Source organism: Nomascus leucogenys, chromosome 4, assembly GCF_006542625.1.
Source record: "Nomascus leucogenys isolate Asia chromosome 4, Asia_NLE_v1, whole genome shotgun sequence".
NCBI classification, from domain to species: Eukaryota; Metazoa; Chordata; class Mammalia; order Primates; family Hylobatidae; genus Nomascus; species Nomascus leucogenys.
Window position 1 is genome coordinate 11,084,207 of NC_044384.1, and position 14,999 is coordinate 11,099,205.

At 33.9% G+C, this 14,999-nt stretch overlaps 1 protein-coding gene across 3 annotated transcripts in view; it reads right to left on the reverse strand.

Moving 5' to 3' along the window:
• Window positions 1-14,999, reverse strand: part of CCDC102B (coiled-coil domain containing 102B) — a 338,340-nt gene that overhangs the window by 212,269 nt on the left and 111,072 nt on the right. For all 3 annotated transcript variants that reach the window (XM_030810285.1, XM_003264327.4, XM_030810286.1), the window contains 3 exons: window positions 10,526-11,146; window positions 8,968-9,188; window positions 1,153-1,261 (listed from right to left, as the gene is read on the reverse strand). In XM_030810285.1, coding sequence (XP_030666145.1) covers window positions 1,153-1,261; window positions 8,968-9,188; window positions 10,526-11,131 — 936 coding nt within the window. In that variant the 5' untranslated portion in view covers window positions 11,132-11,146. The remainder of the gene's footprint in view (window positions 1-1,152; window positions 1,262-8,967; window positions 9,189-10,525; window positions 11,147-14,999) is intronic.

The following is a 14,999-nucleotide window of genomic DNA, read 5'->3' on the forward strand; positions in this document are numbered from 1 at the left end:
TTTTCAAATACACATATTGCTTTTTAAACCAACTCAAAAACTTGACTTTTTCAGTATATTTGCCACATAAATGTTACTCAAATAAAGGCTTATGAAACTACGAGGAAGATTATCAAGTCTGTGCTGCACACTAGTGGCAAGAGGTAGTAAATGCATTCTTTTTTTTTACTTTTTTGCATCTTAAATATTAGCTTTTTCAGCCAAAATTAGAACCCATTATATTATAGAGCACACAAACACACATTCTAAACATGTTTTTGTGTCATGAACTATTTTTCCAGTATACATCAATGTATTGTGAATGTCATACCCAGAGAGAGGTTCCTGTGCATATAAATACTATGGATCCGTATATCCATGTATATGTTTGTGCATAGATGTATACATGTGCATATCTTATATTTATATTGCACACACACCCACTAAATGTTAACTCGTGTGAAAATAGTCATTATTTTGCCCATTATTTTTCTTTTCTTTACTCATTATTCTTTCCCACACACTTATGTAATGCCATGCTTTAATACACATAACATGTACAATACTACTCAAATAATAAATGGTAATAAATCATCGAAATGGGAAAGGTTCATGATGGCATTTTATTGATGAAAATGCAAAAGAAAAGTACTCTGGCAAGTGGCTGATCCCAAATAACTACAATGTCGATATGAAAAGAACCTCAATATGCCTGAGATAAATTGATATTATCAGGCTGCTTCATGAAAGAATAAGATAAAGTCATTTATGATAGATGGTGTGCTATCAGAGGACATCTTTAACCATCCCTTCTAATGTGCCTAGAATGGATATTAATTGTGTCATGTAGCTGATCATTCACCATTTAACTATCAATATGTATATCAAAACATCATTTTTATATCTTAAATATATGGAATAAGATTTTTGAAAATAAATAATGACCAATATAAAACTGCCACAAATGTGTAAATAAAAACAAGATGTCATACAGTCTTAATTTGACTAAGCCCGCTATTGACAAGTGATTTCAAATATTACTCTTATAGAGGAAATTCCAATTTTTAACCTCCCTTCCTCTTGTCTGTCATGCCTTTCTGCCCACTTGCTTACACATCCAAAGAAAGAAAAAGCTAGGCTTCATTTCTTCCTTTCCATCATATTCCCCCATACCTCTTTCACATTTTTTGGCTTCGATTCTTTCAGTTCTTCATACTTCCACTTCCACAGAGACAAAGCTGACTCCAGTCTCTCTATTTCTTTTTCCAAAGCTGTGCGCATTCTAAATAATTTAAGAATTAAAAGAAAAAAGTTGGCTTCAATTTTAAAATAATTTCAAGGATGCGTTCAATTTTATAGCCATTTTCCTAATTTTTGATATTTGTATCTGATCATCTTAATGAGAGAAAACATTTTGTAACTTATTAAAAATTACAAATATTGAATAAAAGCTTTTTAGTTTATTATTCTGACAATTAACTTTACAGTAGATTACATATATTTAATTTGGCTTTGCCAGTATTGACATTCTGCTTGCTTTCTTCCATATATTTCATGCTTGCCTCTCAATTCCTCTCACTCATAATATTTTCTTACATAGGAGGATATATATGTTTCTAATTTTAACATGGAATTCTATCCATCTTCATATTGTGGCTGTATGTGAATGAAAAAAAATCATTTGAAATGACACAGAATTCCAACAAGCCACCTAACAATCTTAAAAAATAGTCATTTACTGGGGATCTAAAAATAATTTTAAATATTTCAAATTTGGTTGTAATAAAGAAATTTCACTGGGATCCTTATTTAAATTATTCTAAATAACTGAAATTAATTTCTCTATTTGTAGAACTAGCAACAGAACTAGGATTAAAATTTAGTCCTTTAATACACCAACCACTGGATTTTTGTTTGTTTGTTTTGCCCACAATGTCTGTTAGAGTCATTGATAATTGTTTTATTTCTGGTTCCAATGAACATATATTGACCTTTGAAGCTGGCCTGTTCTTATCTGTAAGGTAGATTTGATTACTATTCAAAAATACTCATTGATATTCCTCCATTTCAACGGACAGAGTTGTTTTCCTCATTCCTCAATTCTAGGATTTGACAATGAGATATTAGCAGAGATGACAGAAACAAAAATTTGAGAACAGCTTGTATGTTTGAGCTCCAGGCAAATACACTTTGATTGTTATGTGACACTGAGATTTTGTGATTGTTAGTTACATACTTACTGTATTCATAATTAACTAATATACGGATCTATTTCAGTGATATTAAATGTCACTAGAAAGATCTTAGGAACATATTCACAGAGCTAGAAAATGCTTGCAGAATCAAAATTGAATGTCATTTCCATATTTATAAGGAATATGATTCTTCCTGGTAACAATACTGTGATAATTCAAAGTAGTGTTAGGCTGTAAATACATTAGTTTAATTCAATCAAATGGAGAAGCAGCCTATTAAAAAGTTATATAATTATATTTACATAAATCAAGCCATAGAATTGAAAGAGGATATAAAAGAATTAGTCAGAGCTTAGCTTAACCTCAAAAGACACAGGTTGCAAAAAAATGGTGCAAAGCCCCACTTATAGGACTCTGATCTGGAATCCCTTATTAACATAGCAAATATATTAAACAAAATTAACAAACAAAGAGATTCAACTTGAAAGTTTAGGTCTTATGAACACTGAATATGAATGTTTATAATCCAGATTAACCACAGCGGTCACAATTTCGAATAGAAAAGTAAACCTAGCCAGCTGAGGACACCCAAGTTGCTTATTATGATGTAATTTTTGTTTTAGTAGTTGTGTCTGAGATGATGAGAGGAAAATAATTAAATATAGAAATAATAAACAAATCAGTAAGTATTAGTATTTTGTGTTAGATTTAGAAAGTATATGTACAAATCATTATATGGTGAAATATATTGCATATCTAACATTTGAGTGCATTATAAGTTTTGGGTGATAAAATAGAATATTTAAAAGATATTGAGTATTGACTTAGACCTGTGAATTTACATTGAAAATTATAATAAAAGTGTAGTAAGTTTGTAATTTCATTGGAATGTTTAAGATAAGAATCACCATATTTATAATTTTAATTTTTTAGATTTTCTTGAGTAGGATGTGGGAATGTCTTGTCAGTAACTGAAAAACTGAAAAAGCAAATGGCATATGTTAAATTAATAAAATATTTTTATAAAATATTTTAATTAACTGCATTTGTGTAATGAAGCATATATTTGTTTCTCCTTAAAATTAATTTGGAGAATTATTTTATTTATAATAGAATAATGGAAACATACTTGAAAAATACCTAGAGTTAAAATCACACATGCTGGCCGGGCAGGGTGGCTCACGCCTGTAATCCCAGCACTTTGGGAGGCCAAGGTGGGCGGATCACGAGGTCAGGAGATCAAGACCATCCTGGCTAACACAGTGAAACCCCGTCTCTACTAAAAATACAAAAAATTAGCTGGGCACTGTGGCAGGCGCCTGTAGTCCCAGCTACTCGAGAGGCTGAGGCTGGAGAATGGCGTGAACCCGGGTGGCGGAGCTCGCAGTGAGCCAAGATAGCGCCACTGCAGTCCGGCCTGGGCGAAAGAGTGAGACTCTGTCTCAAAAAAAAAAAAACATACATGTTGAGAAATCAAATGTCTGCTTTTGATATTATACTTTAATGAATCACACGATAATTTAGAAACTCAAAATAAATTCAAATTCAAAAATTTTCAAAGAAAGTAATAGTTACCTCCTTAAGTATACATCACAAAGAAAATATCTGATATGTATTTGTTTCCTAAAAGAATGCATTTTTATTATGTAAAAGGTTACAATTTGGTTAGGGGAGTGAGAAAACAAGCAATTCATTAAAAATTATTTAATGACAATGGGATACTTAAATTTTTTTTAGTATTTAGATAGCTCCATCATAAACTTTTGTGTCTCTGTGCCAGCATTAAGGACATTGTATGTCTAAATTTATGCAGCAGAGGGCACTCTATAAATCCTTAATTTTCTAGCCTAATCATTTTATTGTGTTTCAGAGAGATTTTCAAAACTGACGAATAATACAGTTTCATTTATAATTGAGATGTATATTATTGTCAGAGTATTTGAGCTACAAGAAGGCAAAGGAAAACACCTAATATTTACTCTAAAGTGTTGCATATTTTATGTACACATTATTCATGAGAACGAAATTAAAAAGACAAAGCTCAGCAAAAACATCACATCTTTAATGTGATGATATAAAGTTTAAAAATAATACTGCTAAAATATATAAAATTTGTAGAATCTAAAATATAAAATGTGAACCCAAATTATTTTTATGAAAAGATGTGATTTTATTTCTATGCATTTTTTGATGCTTTGTTTACTGTCACAGTTCCACAATAATTGGAAATAAAATTTAAATTTCTAGACAAGAATATTACTCAAATATTTCTCATGGATGAAAAGTCCTAAAAATTAATATCTAGGAATAAAAATTAATCATTGTTGAACTGTGTGAAATTTCACTGGAAAAAAAATTGAATCATTATTTTCTGAAAAGGTGTATTATATAAAAATGTTCTTAACCACTCAAATAATCATCTTGTAATAACATGCAGATATTCATTTTTATAACGTTCAAAATTTAGAGATAGTATTAAACTGTTAACAAGTTTTTACAAATATAATTTAAGCAACATATATGTCATTTTGCAACTGCACTTCCTACTATTCATAATTACATCTTTCAGCACTGGGTGTTAGCACTTGGCTGTTGCAAACAGCCAAGCCATATACAGTTAATTTAATTAGAAAAGATAAGTGTTTAAAGAATATTGTTAAGCTCAGATCTCCGGGAGAATTATAGAACAAGGCTTGCAGATGAATGGGACAGGGACCAAGACCCACTCTCATGCCACAAAACTGGTCCCATGAAGACCCCACTGCCTGTAACCTCCTCTGTCTGCTGCCTGTACACCCTCCTGGTATTATGTGTCTGGCAAGCAAACATATTCAAATTAGCTAATTTGAGCGGAAAATGATATTATAGCTCAAAATATTCCTGGGGAATACATGCAGCCAGGAACACTGATGAGAAAGCCATAGAAATCTTCCCGTAAGCACACTATTTCGGCCACCATTAAGGTAGAGACATCACAGCGGGACCTCAAGATCACCAATACGGGACAGTGGGTGGTGTCGCTAGGTACCAGAGGCCACTGCTGCCTCTGGAAACAAGTGGTCTTTACTGCTGCTGCTTCCCGCTCAGGTATGGATTCTAGATGCTGTCTACTGCCTTGGGGTATTGGCTTGGCTTAAAAGTCGAGGTGGCCACCTCTGATGCACTATTTCTAAGTCAAGTGTCTGTACCCTCATTGCAAAGGAAACCGTGGGAGAGACTTACTGGCTTTTTTATAATCTATGCACAGGTGTAGACTCTGTTTCATTTGGCAGTGAATTGCTGAAACACAAAATAGACACTGGAGACTCAAAAAATGGTAAAGGTTCATTGAATATTCCGTGAGTGACAGTTAATAAAGAAACAAAATAAGCCTGACTTTCTAATATTTACAAATATTACATTAAATTAACCAGATTTGCATGTCAATGTATTCATTGAGGACTATATATACATATACTTTATATATATATATAATTTCTTATATATGTAAAGTAGAAATCTGTCTCTTTCATACATATATAAAAAATAATAACCTTTGAAGCATTTTTAATTTGCTGAAACTTCTAACCTGGATTTTAAATCTCATTAAGAAAAAAATTGAACATTTAATGAAGCAAAACAAAATAATTGAAGCATACTACTTTTCTTATATAGAAAATAAATTAAGAAGATAAAATGGGCTGGGCGCAGTGGCTCATGCCTGTAATCCCAGCACTTTGGGAAGCCAAGGTGGGTAGATCACTTGAGGCCAGGAGTTCGAGACCAGCCTGGGCAATATGGCAAAACCCCATCTCTACTAAAAATACAAACAGAAAAAAAAAATTAGCCAGGCGTGGTGGCACAGCCTGTAATTCCAGCTACTTGGGAGGCTGAGGTGGGAGGATGGCTTGAGCCCAGGAGGCTGAGGTTGCAGTGAGCTGAGATTGCACCACTGCACTCCAGCCTGGGCAACAGAGTGAGACTGTCTCAAAAAGAAAAGAAAAGAAAAAAAAGATGCAATGATAAAATGGAAAGGGAGGACTGACGCTCAGCTTAAAGGACACAGAACAAACATTTTGCAAGTGATAAAGGAGGTCTCTGCAGTGAAATGTGAAAACTGATTCTGAATGTTAGGACAGTTCAAATTATTTTATCTCAGTCTCTGTTACTTGAGATTTGGTATTGCCAAACCTCAGCTGCCCAAATGTTTAGGTACACATAGCTCTGTAAGAGGATCAGCTTTCCTGGCCTTACTCCAAATTTTCTACCTGGGAAGTCTTTATGAAAGTCATCAGAAATATATAAATACTCAGTATATGAGAAACTTTTATTCACTGGAGAATTATTCATAAAACTGAACAGTACTCAGAGTGCAAATAAAACTATAAAATTTCATCTATTTGATGAGGAGGTTCTAGTCAAGGACAATGGAAAAAAATGAGTCCCTGAGTTTTCTGAGTTGATTTCTGTGCACTAGTCAAGAAGAGAATTTTCTCACTAGATGGGAACGCAGAAAAAAATACATTCACATCTCAATTGAAGCCACCCACTCACTGATATTCCAGGAAGAAGAATTTAAAAGATTAGATGGATTTATAAGTAATAGCATGTCCTATATTCTTGGAAAATGTTCTCTTGTGATAGAAAAAAAGACTGATTGCCTCATGCGGATTGCATGCAAATGTTGATTCACGGACACAGGAGCCATGACTCATCACGTCCGTGGGATTGTTTCTTAAAAGAGGAGAGTAGGAAGACAAGGCCATGGAAAGCCTCCTTTTTTCTCTTATTCTTTGGCCTGTCTATGGATTATAGACTGAAGTCACTGAGAACTGCAGAATGTACTTACTCTGAGAAAGTAAAAAGTATATGTTGTGTATATGTATATGGATAAGCGTGTTAAGACAGAACATGCATATCTTTAAAACTGACACCTTAGAATAGAAAAGCTACAATCTAGAAAAACACAGCTCTGCATTGCTCCTATTAGACGGCATTGGGGAAGTAATATCGTATGTGGGCTGGAGAGAAGTCTATAATTACCAAAAAGTTAAATGCTTCAAGAAGTAAAAGCACGGAGATTAGAATGTGACTGAAATGTATAGGTCGAGATAAAATTGTCACTATATGTACAAGGCTGAAAATTAAATTCATTTTTATTCTTTTTTCTACTACTGTTTGTTGCCTCTATTAGGAATTTACACTTGGTAGAGTAATAAATATTTATTCTGTACATAGATATTTGTATGATCACAATCTGTTAATCTAGTGAAATACAGAAGAAGAATCTGAAAAAGGGAATTGCTGGCACTAGTAAATTTCAGAGGGACTAATGAAAAACTTCTGGCAGAAAACTAGTGGTAAAGAACTTACTGTATTTGTGAATGGCTAGTATGCATATTTATCCCTATTTCAGTCCATTCAAACCAGGAAAATTAGAACTGTTATATAACATATACTTATGTAATATATTGTGTGTATATATGCATACATATCCTTCTTGCTTTTCTGGTTCCGCCTATTAGGACTTTTATAACTAAGAGATAAAAAATAATTATTTTTAGATTTTGGAGCCACATTTATATATTAGATATTCCACATTGTGCTAATAAAATTGTAAGCTGATTGCAAAGAAACAAAAATCCATATTGAACATTTCATATTACTATTCTCTTTCCCAGACGTTAATTGTTCTTGACCTTTACGAGAATTCACTGAGAAAGGCTATGACAGACTGTGTTTTGCAAAGATCATTGCCACAATGACTGCATCCCACACACTCTTATTATAAAATTGTTTTCACACTCCTTCCATTGAAAGTGCCTCTCTCTCTTTAATCTGAGTCAGCCTTTGAGATTCCCATCACCGATTAGTGGGTCTGAAGTGATGCTATATGACTTTTGAGGCAGAATCATTCAAATGGCGTTTTCTTCTCTCTGTGTTCTTAAGATGTTCACTTGCAACCTAGCCCCAGTGTTGTGAGGAAGCCAAGCACCCCCTTAAATAGCCCTAGTGCAGGGGTCCCAACTGAGGCATAGATGAGAACCGAGATGGACTGCCAGATATACGAGTGAGAGAGGCTGCAGCCCCCAGCCTTCCAGGCATGGCCAGCCTTTGAGCCCTTGCAACCGAAGGCACAAGTCAGAGATACAATGTCCATGCCAAGCCATGCTCACAATTCTTGAACAGAAGACATGGTGGTTGCTGTTGATATGTTTTAATGATAATTATTTGGAAAAGTCTGTCTCGAGATAATAGATAACTGGAACATAACAGCACTACAGCTATTTTCACAAAGGGGCAACAGCCAACATCACATAGCTAGAATACATCAGAACAAAGATGAATATCCAGGCCAATTAAGCACAAGCCTGATGCCCTTAACGTTCCATGTATAAGACTACTTTTTCTGTAATAAATATCTCACAAAATTGTGATTCTTCCACTATTAATATTAACATATTTATTCATTTTTATTGACCAAATCCAAGATGCTGTCACACTTAAATAATACACTGGATATTTTAACCTTGTATATTAAGAATTCATATACAATTAAAGTGAATCTACCAGAGAAGATAAAAACATAGTCATGATAAAAGTCAACTTAAAAGAATGGAAAACACTAACAAGTTATAAACTACATTTTAAAATTCAACATATGAATATATATCAAACTAATTTCTTTAAATCCTAAAACTTAATGACTAAACATGGATAAAATACATTATCGAATGACCAATCTATCTGTATTAACAATTTTAAGTGATTTGAAACTTAGACTTGGTTAAGGGAGACAATCATTAGCACTTACTCTCTTTCCTTCCATAAGATTTTTTGGAATTCATCCAAATGCACCTGCAAAGCTGAAATTTCAGTTACTTCATTTTCCAAAGGCAGATTTATTGCTTTCAGTCTCAGCCCAGTTTTCATTTCGCCGTTTCCAGAACCACCATTGTTGAATAAATCGACACCATCTAGATTGGGCTTCATCTCCTCACTTAATTTTAGAGAATCAATAACCACACCTTGTTCCTGAAAACAAAACAAAACAAAACATATTTAAACCTCTTGGAGAAAAATCATGATGATGATACATTTTCATAAAGAAATAAATGTTATGATACCACCACAAATTCATATTTTTATTTCACTATCATTCCCTAAAAGTGTTGTGTGGCCATACTTACTTGCATTCTTCTTTGAGCTTATTTTTTTCTATGTTCTACTTCCTCATAAAAAAAAATACATTTCTCAAAAGTTCTGCTTTAACTCTGTTTATTCTCTTTTTCTAATCACAGCTAAAAATAACCCTGCACAAACTTGAACAGCTGTAAATAATTTTTAATGAGTTGATGAATTCCTCTTTCAAGTTTCTTTTGTCATAAGACACTTACAGTTTCAAAGTAATTATTTTTTAACATTTTTGAAAGACAAGATAGAATTTTCAGGAAGCTCTTGAATATTTAAAAAAGCTTGCTTATTGCTTTATTTTAGTTCCCCTTATTGCTTTAATTCATGAGTCACATCTAAATAGAATTTAATGGGGCACTTTAATAAACATGGACATCAGTACTAGAGCAACAACTGCACGATACTCTTAGAGCGTAACTCAAAAACTTCACAGGACTCATGCTATTGGTATTTGCCTGTAATTTAAATTTGCCCTGGTTTGTAAGTCTGAAATGAAAGACAATTTCAAATAAAATCTCAATGAATAGTCAAGTTCCAGTAAAATCTCGATGATACTTCACTTTTATTTTACTTTTTAAGTAGTATGTGGATGCCAGGTTACCTAGCATGATTCATTCCTTAATTCTCTCAAGAATGAGCATTGCAATCATCTATACTATAATATTTTGACAAACAATACAATAAGATGTGCTGTTCACGGAAAGTATTGAAGTCAGACGAAGGATACATATGCATATCTTTCTTGTTAGGTCTCCTAACCCCCAGTACCTCAGAATGTGACTGTTGGTAGAGACAGGCCCTTTAGGGAGGTGATTTAGCTAAATTAGGGTCAGTAGGGTGGGCCTAATGATGGTGTCCTTACAAGAAGAACTTAAGACACAGACATGTGTACAGAGAAAAGACCATGTGAAGACACGAGGAGAAAACGGCTTTCTATAAGCCAAGGAGAGAGGCCTCAGAAGAAACTAACCCTGCTAGCACATGGATCTTGTATTTCTAGCTTCTACAATTGTAAGAAAATGAATTTCTGTTGCTTAAACAACCGTGATTGTGGTACTTTGTTACGGTAGCCCTGGCAGACTAGTATAATCACCATTGGATTTGTCACTTCCTTCTTCCTCCCCATCACTATATATGACCTTCAGAAATTCACATCATCTCTGGATTTTTTTTCTTACCTTATTATTTGTGTCCTCCTTTGTAGAAAATTGTCTTTTTACCAAATACTCTCTGATAGACCCATGCATTTGTGAACTCAATTGAAATTGGTCTCTATGTTCACAGGATTCTTCTACGAAGCCAGGAAGCTTCAGATCCTGGGTAACTTTAGCTTCTAATGCCTCCTTCTGAGGTGGCAAACTCTGTTTCTTTTTCAGTGTACTCAGTTCTTTCATCGCCATCTCTAGTTTTATTCTGAGTTGTCTTCCTTCCTCCCTGGCACTGTTCCTTTCAGCTCGAACTTTACTCCATTTTTCTCTCCAGTTGGCAGTGCAGTCCGACCACCACCGCATGGTCTTTTCCATCTGAGCAGCTCTGGCCTTGACTTCTTCAAGCTCCCGCAGGCGAAGTTCTTCACAAATATCCCATTCGTTGGTGTTAAACGAGTGTGCACACAAATTGTGAGCAGCATGAGATTGTAGCCCATGAAGTGGGAAGCAGGTATTACAGGTGTCCCTGGGGGGTGAGGCAGGTGCCACCATGTCACCGCGTGACTTAATTGATGATTGTTGCATCTGGAAGATCTGTGTTTCCTCAATTAATCGATGTATGGAATCTAAATTCATATTTATCTTTAAGACCTGAGAAAAGATAGAGGACACAATTTCACGCTGAAATTTCCCTTGTAAATACAGGAACAAGACCTACTCTTTTTTTTTTTAATTGATGAAAACAATGCTCTTTTTTTTTTTTTTGAGACAGAGTCTTGCTCTGTTGCCAGGCTGGAGTGCAGTAGCATGATCTTGGCTCACTGCAACCTCCACCTCCAGGGTTCAAGCGATTCCCTTGCCTAAGCCTCCTGAGTAGCTGGGACTACAGGCATGCACCACCACGCCCAGCTAATTTTTTGTATTTTAGTAGAGACGGGGTTTCACCATGTTGGCCAGGATGGTCTCCATCTCCTGATCTCATGATCCACCCGCCTCAGCCTCCCGAAGTGCTGGGATTACAGGTGTGAGCCACCGCGCCCAGCCGCGCTTTTTCAATATTGCATATTTTTCCAATGTAACTAAAAATATAGAGGAATTTAAACACTTGTAACTATCCACTAAGAAATAGAAAATGCTTGTATCCAATTTTGCCAAATACAAATAAAAATATAAAGATGCAATTGAAGGTAGCATATGACATAAATAATTCATTTTGACAAATCCAGTTCTATTTGGGTCATATCTATTGTAACATTGTCCTCTACAAAATACAAATTGTAATATTTATTGTCCACTAACTACTTAATGGTTTTCTTTATCCCTGCTAAGCCTCGATTTGTTCAGGCAGAATGCACAACCTATTGATCTATAGGCAAACAAGCCTCTATCCCAATCCCAGAGGTTAAATCATAGTCTACATTTTACATGATGCCCTTCATCTGTTGACTATTGACTAGTCTCAAGGCAGCCATATGGCCTGGCTCTGGCTGCTGGGATGTGAGATGAAGTGTACTGAGAAGATTTCCCATCTAGAAAAATATGAGAACATCACGATGAGGAACTCTCTTTCCTCTGCCTTCCTTGTGTTTGAATAAGGACATAGTTCTGGAAGAAGGTGAGTATAACAGCCTTCTCATAAGATTCAAAATGGTGAATCATGAAGATAAGAGCCTGATTTAAGGTGTGAATTACAGCATGACAGGTAGAATGCATACCTCTGATTTCTTTGCTATGTGAGCAGGATAACCTATATTTATTTAAGTTATGATGGTTGAGTTTTCTGTTATTTTCAGGCAAAAGCACATCTAACATGAATTAATTTCTTACTGTGGCTAATATTGTGATAAGGTCAAAAATAAAATATTATGGAAAAGACATGGTTCTTGTGTGTCAAAGATTTTACAGTCTGGTGGATGAGAGAAGCATAGTTAAGTTTTAAAGATACATAATTTACATTATAACATATGTATTTGTTCAATAATTTTGTTTATTATGTAATATGTGTCAAGCCAGTGTTAGATTCTTAGGTATGGTCAGGTGATCCAAGCGGTACTGATGAAGTTATGAGTATCGCTTAGAAATGAGGAAACTTTACAGCGTAGATAACACTACACAGAGTCTTAGCCCAATGCAAAGCTTTGTAAAGGAATTAAAATCAACTTTCCATATAAATACCAAAACACAAATTAATTTGTAAAGGCATACCATATGTAACAATATATATACCCAATTATTTATTCAATATTGTAATATAGGTATACTGAGAATACAGTAAGTAGAATTTTTGCTTTAAAAAAGTGCTGAAAACATGCAGCTTAATTTATAAATTAATAAAGTTCCATGGCTGTATATAATTATCCGTTTTTATTCTCAGATACACTTTTCTGGTGTAAATAATCTTATATAATATTTTATGTGCATGACATTAAATCCTCTCACTTTTTTTCATCTGCTTTTATATAGTTACAGATCATAAATTGCCTCCTTATGACCCATCTATTTAATCAACTGAATGGTTTTCATTACTTTAACTAACTTACAAAATAAGCCTTTAATCATCGGGAAAAAAAAGACTATATAATATTTTAAAAGATGAATATTAAGGCTATCTTATTAAGAGACCTTATAATATTAAACTTAATTAACATTAACTTTTAATTGTAGATAAAAAACATTTTAACAAGTGTTATATAGAGAGGTCAAACCACTTCACTCTTCATTATAATACTTATTATAAAAATTTAGACTCATGGTTGTAATTTTTTTTGTTAGCATTGGTATATGTCCAATCATGTTTCAATTATTGCTGATGTGGAATATTTTGTTTCCTTCATTTACTATAATTCAGAGGGCAATAGGAATACAACTGACCAAATTCCAACACCAATATAAAAAAAGAAAAGAACAAAAGGAACTCTTAATTAGAAACACAGCAAATATATATATATATTTATTTACCTATACAAATACATATATATATTTACTATTCACTACTTAATTATATTTCTTTTGGTTGAAATTCCAAAGTGAAGACAGAGAATTTAATTCAGCATATTAAACTTAAATTTATCCTTGCTAGTTTTCAAAATAAATCAGTATCATAAAATTGTAATGTCTTTAAATGTCTCATTAACTTTTATTTCACTAGTGTTTTGAAGACTCAATAATTGGATTCTGGTACATTGAGATCTTGCCTACCAATTAACTGTGTATTTTTTCACATCTGACTAAATAAAAATGAGTTGGGCTTAGTCAGTCCTTGAACTTAAAGAGTATTTCCTGTTTTAAAAAGTTTTCTCAGGCAAGGAAAACTTGCTTGAGATGAGGATGGTTAACACACATATGCATGCACTAAAGTCTTCATTTCCCTATACAAATGTGTGCACTCTTCGTATTTTAGCTCAGACAACTACGAAAGTATTTGCCAGTGGTTGTAGGACAGGGCCACTGATACGTGGGAAAATATTTTAAGATGTTGACTTGGTTTCTTGTACTGTTTTTTGCATTGTAAAAATTCTCAATCAGGCCACCATGATTCCTGCAAATATTTTTGAATGTAGTACATAACCACATAAATAAAATGTTAAGGGTCTACAAAATATATATAATATCACTAAAAAATATTATTTGTTGCCAAAGAAGAACTTAATGTGTCAGTGGACACCAGCCTCTATTGGGTAGAGTTTTACTCTGCCACTTTTTAGACGATGATCTTGGACCAATTACATAAAACTGCCTTTCACTAAATATCCTTAGCATAAAAGGAGACAAGAATAGCGTGGGCCTCATTGAATTCTTGTGACTATTAAAAGGGAAAATGCCTGCAGATTGGTTAGCCCTAGCTATCTTGTAGGCAAGGCATACATTTTTATCAATGTTATACAAGTCATTAGTATGTCACCTTGACATACTAATTGTACCGTTTACTTTTTTGTGTGTTTTTCCCTCTGTCTTTTGAAAGAGAAATGGTGTACTTAAAAAAAAAAACAACAGGAAAAGCATAGGAAAAATGAAATTTACAAAAGTGCTCTGTATGTAATAAAGTTGCAGTTCCAGTTTCTATATAATATTGATATTAATCAGTGGAATAATCAGTACTATTATTATCCCCATCTTAATGATAATGAAACTAGGGCTTAGGCTCTGATGTATCCAGCCAAGTCATACAGTTAGAAGGGGTCAACCCAGTTTGGAAACTGAGGAAATTGAATCCTGAGCTACCACCTCTTTATATAAAAATTATACAGCTTCAAAGTATCACCTGTTTTCACTATAAATCTTTTAGAGTATTTCGGGAATACATTTGGCATACTTCCACTTTGGATATTTTTAAGCTAAAATATCTCTTATTAAATTACACAACAATTAGTCTTTTCATCCTGACACTGTTCTTTGAGTTCATTCAATCTCCTTATCATAGCTCAAAGGGACTGCGAGGTCCAGGCCTGTCCATCCCTCTGGCTTCCTTTGTCACTCCATCTTCCACATCCCCTGTGTCAGCTAC